The sequence below is a fragment of the Gracilinanus agilis genome, chromosome 1 (genome assembly GCF_016433145.1).
Source record: "Gracilinanus agilis isolate LMUSP501 chromosome 1, AgileGrace, whole genome shotgun sequence".
Classification (NCBI taxonomy): domain Eukaryota; kingdom Metazoa; phylum Chordata; class Mammalia; order Didelphimorphia; family Didelphidae; genus Gracilinanus; species Gracilinanus agilis.
The window spans coordinates 198,570,940-198,587,327 of NC_058130.1; the positions used below are offsets into that span (position 1 = coordinate 198,570,940).

The following is a 16,388-nucleotide window of genomic DNA, read 5'->3' on the forward strand; positions in this document are numbered from 1 at the left end:
AATTTCACCTACCAACCCTCCCCAATCTCTTCTCAGAAGCTGATGAGGAAGAAGGGAAAAGAGAAAAGGAGGCAGGAAATAAACATTAAGTATCTACAATGTGCCATCACTGTGCTAAATATCTTACAAATATTATATCATTTGACCATTTATTTAAGGGTAGAAAATTTCATAACTCATTCCAGTAGGGATTCCAAGCTACCACACACAGCACTCCAGAATCTACTCAAGGAGGTAGGCTATAATAGCATGGGAAGAAAAAGTAACAAGGAATGGTGGATAGAAGTGACAATGGAGTCACAAAGACCTTGGTTCAAGTTCTACTTGTGGCACAAAGCTCTTCATAAAACAACTCATAATGGGTAAAAAAAAAAAAAAAAAAGCAAAGACAAGGCATAGTTTAAAGTAGTGATGTCAAAAGCAAATAGAAACAGATCCTGCAAGTGTATTGAATTAGAAAACTGCAAATTAGCGTTATCTATTTATTTTGTTAAATATTTCCCAATTATATTCTGATATTATATTACTGGATCAGTCACAAGGTTGACACCTTTGATCTTAAAGTCTCTTCCAGGTCTCCAAAGAGCAAATTTCAAAGGTTTCAGAGAAAAGTTAGAAAAGATCCAATGGTCTATCATTCTGCAGAGGTCATCCCAAAAGGAACAGACAACTTTCAAGAATTAATTTCTTGAGACAGAAGCAGAAATTTTTCTGATAAGAATGAAAAAGAATTGTTGAAAGAGACTTAGACAGCTATATAGGGAACTCCTGGACTAACTCAGAATAGTATCAGAAGATAGAATGAGTAGGATTACTTATGAAAGAGTAGCATGATTGTGTAAGAATGTAGTTGTTATTCAGTTGTTTCAGTTATGTCTGATTCTTCATCATCCCATTTGGTGTTTTCTTGGCAAAGATACTACAATGGTTCACCATTTCTTTCTCCAGTTCACTTTACAAATGAGAAAACTGAGGCAAACAAGGTTAGGTGACTTGCCCAAAATCACCCAGCTAATAAATGACTGAGGCCAAATTTGAAGTCAGGTCTTCCTGACTCCAGGTCAAGCATTCTACCTACTGTGCCACATAGCTGCTCCCATATAAGAATATAAAGCCCAAATGAACAAAAGTTAATAAGGCAAATGAATGAATGAACAAGCACTCAAAAGACCATACTTAAGCACTGTGCTTAGCATTAGAGATACAAATACAAAAGCAAAAAGTCAAAAGAGACCTCTTTAGTGATGTTGGGAATAAAAAAGTGCTAAAACTATATCTCAGGATTTGTGAGATGACAACAGGTGACAGAGATAACAACAGATAACACAGAAAAGACAGAACTATGTAACTATAATTTTGCTTCCACTTCTGGAGAGAATGATTTTTGTATTAGAAAGAATAAAACAAAAATGTTCTACAGAGAGTAAAAACTGAAGAGAATTCAGAAGATTATAAGAGTATCTTTGTACCTTCTGTGAATTCTATTTATCAAACCTGAATAAACTAAAATCCAGAGTAATGAAAGAATTAGCATATGCAAATATTGAGCCATTGTCTACTTTAAAAGAGTTTAGAATCCAGGGATGGGAGAAGGGAAAATATTCTGATTTTCAGAAGAAAAAAGAGGGGAAGCCTACAACTTTAGGTCAGTTAGCTTAGCTTTGTTCCTGGCAAAATTTTAGAATATATATTAAAGTGTTGTTTGTGAATATTTAGGATGATAATCAGAGATTTCTAAAAGTGAACACGATTTCATCAAGAACAGGTCATGGTAGATGAACTTCATTTCTTTTTTTGACAGTTCCTATACTGATAGATTAGGGTAATGTAAACAAATTTTAAGCAAATAATTTGACAATTTCTTGTGTTATTATTTACTGAGAAAAATACAACCTAATGATAGTTAAATAATAAGTGGATTTGGAATTTGTTATATTTGACTGGACTCAAAAGTGAGTCATTAATTTTTAGGTAGCTAGTAGGAGTGCCAGGCCTGGAGTCTGGAAAACCTGAGTTCAAATCTGTCATCAGACAAATCTTACTAGCTATATGACCCCAAGCAAGTCATTTAAGTACTCAACTGTACAATAAGGGTAAGAATACCATCTATCTCACAAGGTTGTTTTAAGGTTCAAATGAGGTAATATTCCTAAAAGCACTTAGCACAATGTCTGGCACATAGTAGGCTTTAGAAATATTTATTCCCTTCTCCATCATTAATGGATCAATATCAATTCATTGGAAGTTCTCTCTTGAGAGAAGGAATGCTTGTCAAATATGACTATGATAAATAAAGGACAGCAAACACATTTGATAACAGAATGAAAACCCCAAAAGATTTCTCTGGTGTGCAGTTGACAGGCCAGAATAGACCAATTGAATGAAACTTAATGGCAATAAATGTAAAGTTTTCTCTTTGGATCAAAAAAATCGGCTGCATAAATATAGGACAGAGTAGATGGAAGAAAAAATAATTCCTGCATCAAAGATCAGGGTTTTTTTGTACACTATTTGTTCTATATTAATCAGTAGTGTGACGTGGTAACCAAAGAAGCTAATATCTTAAGCAGCACCAAGAGACGCCCAAGGTCCAGAACTAGGGAGGTGATGATCCTGCTTTATTTTCTGCTTGTCACTTGACATGAGGAACACTGTTTCTTGTTCTCAACCTATTATTTTAAGAAAGGACAAGAAAAGTAGACAAAGAATTGAAAGTGCTTAGCATGGGAAAAAATGTTGGAATGAAGCATAAAAACATTGTTCAAGTATTCCAAGGGCTATCAGGTAGAAGGGAAATTATTAATAATAAGTAAGATTTATATAATAGTTTATGGTTTGCAAAATACTTTACAAGAACAAGATGATCACAGGAGAAGACCAAACTACTCAAACCAAATTTGCTTCTGTTTTGTCTTCCAACTAAAGTAATCTTAAGATTAGATTAGAAAAGATAAAACAAAAATGATCAACAGGGCATAAAAACAGAAACACAAATGATCAAATGAAGAAAAAAAGAAAGAAGCTGTCTAAAGGGACCACTGTAGATACACAGAGAATTTAAGAAATAAATTTAAGTTAATTTAAATCATTCAAGTAATTCAAATCATATAAACTAAATCAAATTAAATTTAAGTAACTGATTTAAACAATTTAGATTTAAATAAACAAGAGCAAAAAATGTTGCTAAGGATAAATATCAATGGAATAATCTTTTAAGAAACTAGTTGAGAGGAGGCAACTGGGTAGCTCAGTGGATTAAGAGCCAGGCCTAGAGACAGGAGGTCCCAGGTTCAAATCTGGCCTCAGACACTTCCTGGCTGTGTGACCCTGGGCAAGTCACTTGACCCCCATTGTCTAGCCCTTACCACTCTTCTGCCTTAGAGCCAATACACAGTATTGACTCCAAGACAGAAGGTAAGGGTTTAAAAAAAAAAAAAAAGGAAAGAAACTAGTTGAGAACAAAACTTTCAGCGACCTGAGGTTTGAGATAGATGTTACAAAAAGTTTTGTTGACAAGTTGAAGTCAAGAGAAAAATGTTTATTTAATAGGAGCAGGGGAGAAGGAAGGGAATAAGCACTTATTTGTAATGCCTATTATATGCCAGTCACTGTGCTGAGGATTGGTGACACAATGATGACAAATTATGTCACTTCTACTTTGGGAACCAGCTCCTCTATAATAACTACCTCCTATTTTGTTTTTGTTTTTGTTTTTCTTGGAAGGAAAGGTAATAAACATTTAAGTGCCTACTATGTGCAAGGCAGTGCTATGCACTTTACAAAAACTGTTTCCTAAACATAGTCTCACAAAAACCCTGACAGATAAGTGCTATTATTATCTCCATTTTACAGATGAAGAAATTGAGGCAGGAAGAGGTTATGTGACTTGCCTATGGTCACGTAGCCAGAGATTATCTGAAGTTAGATCTGAACTCAGACCTTCTTAATTCTAAGCCCAGTGCTCTTATCCACTTATATCACCAATTAGGTCTCCTGAAGAAGTGTTTAAAAAGCACTGAAAGAAATCTCTCAGAGTACTATAAATACTTTATAAATGTTGACTCCTAATAGTTATCTCTAAGGAATGGTGAATTTCAGAGGTGTCACAGAGCCAGAGAAAAGCAAATGGTCTCACAATTTTCTATTTAAAAAAGGGCAAAAAGCTTACAATGACAGATAGATCAAGAAAGGGAAGTGGCAATTACCACAAGCCAGTAGAAGTTCAACAAGAACAAGTCATATCAAGCTAATCTCATTTCCTTTTCTGACATTCACGAGACTATTCAAATAGAAGAATACTATGTGTGCGCATTCTACTTACTTATACCTGAAGATAATAAATAAATAAGAGGATAGTAAGAAAACACCTCACTTCTCTGCTAAATTCAAGTCGTCAAGTCTATCATTTTGAAAAAAATGATGGATATAATTACAAAGGCATCATCTTCAATCTTTGAAAGACAACAGAGAATAGAAGATACAACTCGACAAAAATAAGATGCAAATAGAAGATAAAATAGAGATGCAAGTGGCATCTTCAAAACACAGGCCAGTGAACTTGAATTTAATATTTTGTAAAATTCTAGGACATATTACTAAAAAAATGGCTAGTGCACCGTATAAAAGGAAATGAAGAAGCCAAAGAGTTATCATGGTTTAATTTCAAACAGGTAACAATCATGGTATCAAATGTTTTAACGTAATTGTTTTTCATTCTCACGTCAGAAGGTTCAGTGGAATTGAGGGAGGAAAATGAGTATGATATGAAGACAAAAGGTATCAATAAAAGTTTTAAAATAAAATTCAAAGAACAGCTAATGTCAGGCTAATTTCATTTTCTTTTCTGATAAAGCTTACTAGTCTGGTAGATCAAGAAAATGCTACAGATATAATTGACCCAGTTTTTGGCAAAATTTTTGTCAGCGTCTTACATGCTATTCCTGTGAATAAGCTGTGGAGATGTGGATGAAGACAGTACTCTAGTTTGGTATATTCAGAACTTAGTGAATGACAAGACCCAAAAAAATAGCCTTTGATGGTTCAAAATCAGCTAGGAAGGAATTCTCAAGTGAAATATATACCCAGAGGTCTGAATTAGTCCTGGGCTATTTTTTTTTTTAACATTTTTCACCAAAATGCTGTCTACCTCCATAGAAAGAACTAATAAACTTTCAGTGACGATTGAAGCATAGCTTCTTCACTTTACTTTTCTTGAGTTTTTTGCAACATGGCTAATATAGAAATATGTTTTACATGACTGCACATGAATAATTGATTTTATATTGCTTTCACTTTCAAATAGGGACTGGAGGGAGGGAGAGAATTTGAAAATTAAAATGTAAAAAAAAAAGAATGTTAAAAATAAATATTTTTCATCAACTACTTAGATAAAAATGTAAATGGCATGGGATCCAAAAATATCCCCTTTGCAGAAATATGTATACCATTCTACAATAGATAAGTGGTCAGACAATTAGAATAGTTATCCAAATAAGAATTCCAAATTATTAACTATCATATGAAAGAATAGTTCAAATCTGAAATTTCACCTCACACCTCCCAAAATTGGCTAAGATGGTAAAAGAGAATGTCTCTTTTAGAAAGGTTGTCAAATGACAAACTAATGCACTATTTGTGGGCCTAGTGAATTAGTTGGTGAATTGATACATACTTTCCTTTAGGGAAACCACTTTTGACCTGCCCAATTAAAATGATTGAACTGTCTATGCCTTTGACACAGAGAGCCCTTTATATATCCCCAAGAAAGTCACTGAAGAAAAGAAAGCCTCCACAAACACCAAAAAAAAGCAACACTTTTTGTTTTAGTAAAGAACCGCAAATAATATAGATGTTCATTGATTAGGAAATGGCTACACAAAATATGAATGTAACTGAAAATTACTATAAAAAATACTGAACATGATTAATACAAAGAAGCATGAAAAGATGTAAATGAATTAATAAGTGAAATAAACAGAGAGAAATAATACACAACTACCATATAAACAGAACAAACACAAAACATTTTTTTATTAAAAAAAAATTTTTTTAAACCCTTACCTCCCCTCTTGTAGTCAATACTGTGTATTAGTTCCAAGGCAGAAGAGTGATAAGGGTAAGCAATGGGGGTCAAGTGACTTGCCCAGGGTCAAACAGCTGGGAAATGTCTGAGGCCAGATTTGAACCTAGGACCTCCCGTCTCTAGGTCTGGCTCTCAATCCACTGAGCTACACAGCTGCCCCCACAAAACGTTTTTTAAAAAATCAATACTATGAAATTGTCAAAAACAAACTGGGTCCAAAGAAGAGATAGAAATTTTTTTTTCAAAGTTCATGAGTGCAAAATATTTCATGAAGATTACATACACATATACATACAGACACATTGGTTTTGTAAATTCTTCCTCTTTTATTTTAAATTCTGTTATAAAGGATAGATCTTTAGAAAGATAAAGGTGGAAGTGTAGGCAACCTAAAAACCAAAGACATCAATAAAAATATTTTTTAAAGAGGGTAAACATCTCCAGGGCAGGAACTGCCTTTTTTATTTTTTGTTTGTATCCCTGATGTTTGGAACAGTGCTTGCCATATATGAAGTGCTCAAGAAATTATTTTTTATCCAAAAATGCTTTCATTAAGCTAATCCTAAGATTAAATTTAATAAAACTAAGTGTAAAGTCTTCACCTAGGCTTAAAAAATCTAATTTCAGTAAAGTAAAATGAGAGAAATTTTGCTACACAGCAAAAAAGGAGCAGCAACATCACATTTATATAGGACCTTAAGATTTTTAAAGCATTTTATCCATGTTACCTCATTTGATCTTCGTAAAAGTCCCATGAGGTAAGTTCTGTCAATACCCAAATTTTACAGTATCTGTTAGGATTTGAAAGACTAAAGTCTTCCTGACTCTAAATCCAGCGCTCTAATTACTGTAACATCTGGGAAAGACCTAGGGGGAATTTAGTGGATTGCAAGCACTTACTGAATCAAATGTGATAAAGTAGTCTCATCTCTCACCTCACAAAAATACTCATATGATGTTGGATTACATTAAAGAAGGCATGATGTCCAAAACTCAATAAATTACTATTCTAACATATTCTTCCTTTATTTTGTAAATTTTAAATATGCATGTTTGTAACAAAGGTTGGGAATTTTTTTTCCTACCTTTTCATTTAGGAAGGAAGGAGAGAAGACAGATTTTTTCCAATTGTTAAAAAAAAAAATGTTTTAACCTTACCATCTGTCTTAGAATAAATACTAAGTATCAGCTCCAAGGCAGAAGAGCAGTAAGAACTAAGCAAATGGGGCCAAGTGACAAGGCCAGTGATGGCAAACCTATGACACAGGTGCCAAAGATGGCACACAGAGCGCTTTCTATGGGCACAAGGACACCCTCCCACCCCACTCTACCCCCAGAGTTTGTTACCAGAAGGGCAGAGGGACTTTGGAGGAGCTGCTCCCTTCCCCCTCTCCATTTTGCCTGATGATATTTTTTTTCACATCCCCCACCCTTCTGCCCAGCAGCCCAATGGAAGTGTTTTTTCCCTGTGGGGTAAGGGAAGAGGCATGCCTGTCACTCGGAGGTGGGGGGAAGGGCACAGCACAAGGTCTCTGGGGAGGGGTGTATGGTACTGGGGGGAGGTGGGGCACAGGGCAGGGCCCAGCACTCCATCTCAAAAAGGTTCACTATCACTAGATTAGCCCAGGGTCACAGAGCTAGGAAGTGTCTAAGGTCAAATATGAACCCAGAAACTCCCATCTCCAGGCCTGGTTCTCTATCTACTGAACCACTTAGCTGCCCCTAATTTTTTTTAATTTAAGTTTTTTAATTTTTTTCCCCAAGAAAACAAACTACTTAAAACATCAAAAATCTTCTTAAGGGTTCTCTCTTCTCTTTGAAACTTATTCATTCCCCTCACACTATACCTAAACTCACTGAAGCAAATAGTTTTTTTGCCTAAAAAAATTCCTTGTGACTCAGTTTGTTTGCTTGCTTGTTTGTTTAAATGATATTTTAAAAGGAGATCTTGAAGTAGAGATCTCTGGAAATAGACTATTGTTGGCCATTCGGGCTGATCTAAATTATTCATCTGAATAATGTTTCACCCTGTCTAAATCTTACTCCCAAAGTCTTTATAGAAACTATACTCCTTCAGTAGCAGAAGAAAGATGATACACGTAAACAAGGCAAGCCCACTTTACACTCATCACATGACTATTTGTTAAACACTTACTACCAGAGGAACATGTTAAAATTACTTACTCGAACTCCCCCTGATTCTTTTTTCTTTATTTTAGTCTTACCTTATTAAATTTTGGCACACTTGGCATTCTGCAGTGCATCTAAAGAAGAGAATAAACAGCTATAAATTTATCCATAAATTTTAAGACAAATAAAGTTTTCAGAGAAGGTATAAATAGTTTTCTTAATAATAGATACATAGTAAATTCTTTTGGGGGTATGTAAAGAATTTATCTCATCTTATAATTAATAGTATCAACATAATTATCAAACACTGATTACCTATCTTCAAAGAATCAGGATACAAGAAAACATCACCCTTAAACTTTTGTTTTCTCTCCAGGAGTTTACTCTTCTCAGTTGACAATTCTTAGCTTAATCTAGAATTTTAACCAAAGAAGTCTCAACTGACAAAGTAAATGAGAATGCCAGACACCGAGATTTGATACAAGGGATCATAGTTTATTCAGAAAACTTTGCCTAGGTCATACATGAAAAACTGCCTACCTTTCAACCAAAAGGTAAAGATGAAAATTAGATGGTGCAGGGAACTGATTTGGGATCTCATTTGAAATTCCTACCATTTTCCTATAATTCCTACATAAACCTTGGTAAATCATTTCTTCTTTCTGGGTCTCAATTTTCTGCAAAATGAAGAGGTTTGACTCACCTGACCACAAAGGTCAATTGTACAATATTATGAAAATGAAATCATTTATATTTGTTCTTTATGATCAAGTAGGAATAGATTTGGATGAAGAAGGAATTCAAAGTGAAAATAAAAAATAATAACATCATAAGTGCTAACTTTATACAGTGTTTACTACTTACCAGCCTACTGTGCTAAGGGCTTTTACTCTTATCTCATTTACTCCTCGGAGCAATTCTAAGAAATAGACGGTCATTTTTCAGTTGTTTCAGTCCTGTCCAACTCTTTGTGATCCCATTTGGGGGTTTTCTTGGCAAAGAGACTAGAGTGGTTTGCCACTTTAGTCTCTAGTGCATTTTACAGATGAGGAACTGAGGCAAACAGGGTCAAGTGACTTGCCCAGGAACACATAGCCAGGAAGGATCCAAGGCCAAATTTGAAATCAGATCTTCCTTACTCCCAACCCAGTACAATTCACTGAGCCACCTGGCTGTACCAAAAAGCAGAACTTGGGACTCTCTACATATTTCATATTTATCTACATATTTATCCATGCCTCATCATTAAGTTACTTATACTTCCTGAGGTGGGAGAAATGTTTATGTTAATCAATTTATGTTTCATGGGATTATAAATTAATAATCACCTTTTCCTAGAAATTGTAGCCTAAAATGAATCATACGTGCAGCTGATTATAATACTTGTTGAGCTTTCAGGGCTGAAGATTGGTAATTTGCATTGCTTTAAATCTTTTCTAGATATTCAGAGTTCTACGATGGCAATCACACATTTTATAAGAAAAAGGAGCCACGAGACTATAATCTTTATTTCATGAAGGAGGCAGAGATTTACTTTGGAATTTGGCAAACATTTTTGGAGGCCAAACAAAATGAACTTCCTGACATTTTGTTAGTCATAGTTAAAACCCAGGGTGTGACTAGAAAATATTTAACTAAGAAGACACCCTCTGATATCTACTTTCTTGTCATTTCAAGTATATAAGAAAAAGTTCTATTTGCAATTAACCATAGCAATTTAATATACACGCAATGAGAGCAATAGAATAACTGCCCCAAAAGTTGAAGTGAATCTAAAAATACAGTGTTGCCCATAAGCAAAACACTGGGCTTCATTCATCATCTACTGTTTTTTTTTTTTTAAACCCTTAACTTCTGTGTATTGACTTATAGGTGGAAGAGTGGTAAGGATAGGCAATGGAGGTCAAGTGACTTGCCCAGGGTCACACAGCTGGGAAGTGTCCGAGGCCAGATTTGAACCTAGGACCTCCCGTCTCTAGGCCTGGCTCTCAATCCACTGAGCTACCCAGCTGCCCTCATCATCTACTGTTTTTTACGGAAAAGCAAGTTGCTTCTCAGTTTTCAAGATACAAACGTCCTGGTAGGTGATTCAAACTCCATAGTCTCCCAGATATTGACATTCCATCCCCCAGCTCCATGCCTTTGCAAAGACTGTTTTTCTTTAGTCATTTTCAATTATGTCTGATTGTTTCATGACGCTATTTAGAGTTTTCTTAGCAAAGGTACTGGAGTGGTTTGCTATTTCCTTCTCCAGCTCATTTTACAGATGAGGAAACCAAAGCAAAAAGTGACTTACCCAGGGTCACATGAGTAGTAAGAGTCTAGGGTCTGATTTGAACTCAGGTCTTCCTGACACTGAGCCCCATGCTCTATTCACTGTAACGTATTCACTATGACTGTACCTCATGCCTGAAATGCTCTTTCTCATTACTTCAATCTCTTGGCTTCCTTCAAGTTTCAGATCAAATCCTAACTTCTGGGATTCTTCAAATCCTTGTCCTCCACTCCCAGGACCTTCCCTATGAAATTCCTTTCCATTTAGACAGTCTATATCTTATACAACCATAGTTATTTGAATGTTGTCTCCCACATTAGATTATGAGCTCCTTGAGGTCAAGCATTTTTTGTCTCTCTTTGTAACAGCAATGCTTAGCACAGTCCCTGGTAAATAATGAATGATTAATAAATGCTTGTTGACTGACTTTTAACCATTCCACTACCAGTTGTCACTTTTAATGGATGAGAATTGCTGAAATTAAGTACAAATCAGTCAGTTATTCTGTTCAAAGAGGTATGAAAAGGAAGTTGAAAGGTAAATAAAAACTGGGGATTATCTGTACATTTTAGTTATGTCTTCAATTCATACAGATCATACAGCCGTTACTGAATGTACATGGCAACATGTCTTTGAATGTACTTTCGCTTAGAAAATAAAAGGTCAGGGGGCAACTGTGGATTGAGAGCCAGGCCTAGAGATGGGAGGTCCTAGGTTCATATCTGGCCTCAGAAACTTCCCTAGCTGTGTGACCCTGGACAAGTCACTTAATCTCCATTACATAGCCCTTACAGCTCTTCCAAGATGGAAGGTAAGGATAAAAAAAAATTTTTTTTAATAAAAGGTCAGCAACTGTGATGACTAATTAACAAAGAGATATAATTTATGACAGTTCTGTGTTGATAATTCTTTGTCCCTTCTGGCCCATTTCATACACACACACACACAAACACACACACACACACACACACACACATACTCACACACTTTTCTTTGGCCAGATCTCTGTATTTTTCTCTTTATCAAGCAATGTCGGGCCAACATCTTATAGACTAAAACCCACTTCTCTGTGTTGTCCTTTTCATCTCAAATATTCCCTGAAATGTTTTGACACGCAAAATAAGCTTTTTCCTCCATTTAAAAAAATCAGGGTGAGAATAAGATTTGAAGATATGGTAGGAATAATCTCTGATTATTAAGGTAGAAAAGTAGAATTGAGGTAGGGACAAAAATTCTAGTAGCCAGAAGAAACATATACAGAAAGGAGTCAATCTATTTTCTTTAGGTCAGTTCTCAAGATAAACTGTACCTGTTTTTGTGGATGCCTCTGCATAAAACTCCAAATCTTTTTCCTCCTTTCAATATTCTCCAGAATTTAACTCCTTAAAAAAAACACAACTGAGTTCCCAAATTGCTTTTCAATGTCTTCTAAATACTATGTTTGGGTTTTATAGAGAGATGTGTAGATATAGATATGTATGTATATATATATATATATATATATATATATATATATACATGTGTGTGCATATATGTATTATGTATATCTAAATTATTCATTAAACATTATACCTGTGAGGATCTTTTGAGCTGGGTATAAATTGGATACATTCCCTTTTGTCGAAGACTCCTTCAATCCAGGACTTCTGAGACTAAAGAGAAAAACAATTATTAGTCTCATTCTATGAGAGTGAAAATGCAATGTGATATCAATGGATTAGAAAGGTAAAAAATCCTGAAATATCTTAAGCCACATTAGTACCATTTAAAATACTAGGGTCAAACCACTGAAGGCTAAGCATTTAGAGGTTTCTACAACATTTACAGTAAGCAGCACCAACTGCTGTTAACTGGTAACTGATTGTTAAACCAAATGAAAAACTAACAATATTCAGCTAATTCATTATGCAAAGTTAACTGTAAAAAGATAATAAACTGCTGATAGTTAATATGAGTTAATATAACCAATCAGATAAATGTTTGATATTATGAAAGAAAAAGTACAAAAATATTGATATCCTTTCACCTAGAGCAGTAATAGAGAATCTATGACACAGGTGCCAAAGATGGCATGCATAGTGCTCACCCTCCCTTGCCACACCCCCTCCCAGAGTTTGTTACTAGAAAGGAAAAGAGGCTTGGGAGGAGCTGTTCTCCTCCCCATCTCCATCATGTCTGATGACATTTTTTCACATCCCCAGCAGCCCAATGGAAGTGCACAGTGGGTAAGGCAGATAGCTCATAAGTGGCAGAGTTGGAGGGAAGCAGAGCACTCAGGCTATTCCCTTCCTCCTCTCTATATTCACTGAGGACATTTCTCACTTCACTCACCCTTTCATCCAGCAGCCCAGTGGGAGTGCTTTCTCCCTCCCCTGTGTGGGGTATGAGGGGGCAGAGTTTAACCAGTCTGTGGGGGGAAGAGGCATGGCACTCAGTCTGGGGGATGGGGTGAGGGTAGGGCCTGGCACTCTGTCTCTAAAAGGTTTGCCATCACTGACCTAGAGTTTCCACTAATGACTGAGTTGCTGAAAGAAATCATGGCACCTGAAGCAACAAGGAACCAGCTATCTAGATGTGAGAGCAGCCTTTCCCCATCCAGATTTGCACCAAGCACTTACCCACCAATAGTCATAAGAGTAGCCGACATGGCTTGCAAACCCTGTGGACTTTCATCTTCAGTTTTTTGAATAAAGTTAAAAAGAATAAAAATATAAGGAAGTAAACTCCAGATCTAAGCAAAGAGTTGCTTCTATGAGGGACAGATTTAGTTGCTTTTTTTTAAATAATGGTAATCCATAGCTCATCTGGGATGAACTATAATGATGAGAAGATAATGACAACAAGGAAAACCCTACACATATAGAAACATCCACAGCATCATAAGCTGTGACAACAAAAATCTGGGAACAAAATACCTGCATTAACAGAATGGTATGGAAGATAAACATAAGGAATAGTGAATACAAAAGTCAAGAAACATGGGAAAATATGTAGGAAATAGTGCAGAGTGAAGAAAAAAGAGTCAAAAGGATAGTAAATGCAATGTAATAAAGAAGATGCAAAAAAGCAACCACAATGGACAGCAAAAATAGTGGCCAATGTCAGTGACAGACTATCAAAATAAAAACACTGGCTTCTTCATCAATAAAGATTAAGTGACTAAAGTACTGCATAGTATCTGTCATTGTCATTCCATTAGTTGGTTCTCCATAAATGTATTTAAGCAATGTGATTTATGGGAAGGTTTGTCTAAGCTGACAAGTAGAGACAATTGACAAGTATTTATTAGGTGACTGCTATTAGCTAACTAAGCAGGATGGGATCAGCTGGAGTCTCAAACTGGCATCCAAATCTTACATTTGGGTTTTTCCATGGAAAAAATCACAATTTGGAAGTTATTTCCCATTAGGATACAAATTCTTATTGATTGGCCTCCCCAACTGTAAATGAATTCTCCCTCAATTTCAGACAAATAGAAAGGGAAGCCTCATCTGGAGTAGGTGTAAAAATTGAAATTGAAAGATTTGGCTTAGAGGTCTTTCATGTTTCAAAAATAATAGAGATACCCAATATGGTCCACTTGGGCCAAGAGCAAGTCACAGGAAAAAATTTCTCAAAATCCAATTAATTAAGAAATAAAGCTGATAAAAGGAAGTCTTTAACCTTCAAGGGACAGCCCTTCACTGAGCTACATTCGTGACATGTAACATTTAGCAACATGTAGAAAACAAAACACCCAGGGAAACATAGACTATCTTAAGCATGTTTTTATAGTTACTGAATTTTCCACCTTTTTTTTAAAAGTATCAGCAATATAGGACTTCCTTAAGTGACCCATTTTCTTGCTAGAAGAAATTATTAATAACTGGGAAATGTTACTTTCTCAAAATAAACATCTTATATCAATGAATAAATATTAGAACCTTTGGACCACTACTGGGTTTATATCCCAAAGATGTTAATCAAAAGAATATGCCAAGGTTCAAATCCGGCCTCAGACACTTCCCAGCTGTGTGACCCTGGGCAAGTCACTTGATCCCCATTGCCTACCCTTACCACTCTTCCACCTATAAGTCAATACACAGAAGTTAAGGGTTTAAAAAATAAAAAAAAAAAAAAGAATATGCCAATACTGATTTTCTAATACATAATACAGTATGCTATTACAGCCCTCAGTGCAGTGTATGGCACACAAAAGGCACTTAATAGTTCTTGATTGAGGACAGTAGGAAAAGACTTACCTGTACAAAAAGTCATAGCAACAATTTGTAACAGCAAGAAAGTTTAAAACAAACTATATATTCCACGATTTGAGAATGGCTGAAGAAACTAAGGAACATGAACGTAATGGGCTCTAATATTCTAAGGAATTATGAGTATGTAGAATTCTGAAGAACATGGAATGATCTACAGGAAATGATACAGAATGGGAGAAAAAAAAAATCCAAAAGACATCATCCTCACTACCACTACCTAAATGTGGACAATATTAAACAGTAATAAATATCAGGTCAAATTCATTAAATAATGTTGACACTAAATTGCTCAGATGAAAGTACACACCCTTTCCTGTAACAGCCAACTAGGAAAGTAAAAACTGGTATGTACTATTAATAGCATTCACTCTTTTAAGTTGTTTTGCTTTATGGTTCGAAGGGATTATACTTTGAAGGTGATTACGAGTTTGTAGGGGGTAGGTCTAATGAGTCAAAACCAAAATGTATCAATTAATTAACAGCAATTCTTTAAAAGAGAACAAAGATAACAGAAGGACTTCACTGCGTATTATGATAGTATACCAGTTTTCATGGAGACTTCAAAGTGTATTGAAAAGGACTAAATAAGCAGTGACCTACCAAATCTTGTGTCATGAAAAAATATCTATCTGTACATTTTTGAATGGGTTTCCTATATGAAGTCTTGTAAAGTAGCTTACAAAAAGCTGCTCCAATTAGGTAAGGAAGGTCTTTATTGCAACAGTCCTAAACAGAATTTCAAGTAGAGGGATCTCTTTTTCTCCTCTTACCAAACATGCTTTAAGGAGGTACCAACCCATGGTAAATAAACACACTTAGAATGCAGGAAAGACTACAAAGACAACTCTGTTGTTGTTGATTTTTTTTCCTTTTCATTCAATGCTTTGGCTTAGACCAAAATTTCTCTGAAGTTAAAACATCAGTTTGGTGGAGAGGAAGGGAGTGGAGAGGTAGGAAGTAGAAGGAAAGGAAGGAAAACAGCATGGCTTAATGAAAAGACCATTGTGGTTGGAGTCAGAAGGTCTAGGATTAGGTTCAAGTCAGTTAAACTCTCAGGGTCTCACTTGCCTTATCTAGGGGCTTTGTCATCTTAAAGAAATCAGGAGTGAAAGGAAAGAAAGGAAAGAGTAGAGATAACTTCGAAATATGGAAGGAGGGGGCTAGGATAGACATTTGAAGGAAAGGAAGTTTGGTTATCTCTTGCATGGCTTGTTTTTGGTTCTGAAGAGATCTGCACATGTTTAGAGGCCCCAGAGTATTATTTAAATGGGCAATGGTGGAGGGAAGAATGATTGATGGCTCAAGATTTCCAAAGAGTCTGGAAGGGGATAGAGTCAAGAACAGGAGCGGAAGTTGGCCTTTAAAAAGAAACTTTGTCCTCTACCACAAGTTCTTAACCAGTGATCAATGGATAGATTTCAAAGGGGTCCTGAACTTAGAACTTTTAATCTCGATAAATGTGCTTCCATATAGTTGGTTCCCTTTGCAATCCTATGTATTTCATTTTATGCATTTTAAAATGTTACTCTGAGAAGGGGTTCATGGACTTCACCAGATTGCCAAAGGAGTCCATCACACGCAAATGCGCATGCACACAATTTAAGAACATCTAAAATCTAAACCAAGGGTTCTTGAACTTTATTAT

The 16,388-nt window shown here is 35.6% G+C and overlaps 1 protein-coding gene across 1 annotated transcript in view; it reads right to left on the reverse strand.

Moving 5' to 3' along the window:
* The window catches only part of TRPM6 (transient receptor potential cation channel subfamily M member 6), a 173,585-nt gene that overhangs the window by 139,958 nt on the left and 17,239 nt on the right, over positions 1-16,388 (reverse strand). The window contains exons 3-4 of the mRNA XM_044678581.1: positions 12,060-12,139; positions 8,308-8,346 (exon numbers count right to left, since the gene is read on the reverse strand). Coding sequence (XP_044534516.1) covers positions 8,308-8,346; positions 12,060-12,139 — 119 coding nt within the window. The remainder of the gene's footprint in view (positions 1-8,307; positions 8,347-12,059; positions 12,140-16,388) is intronic.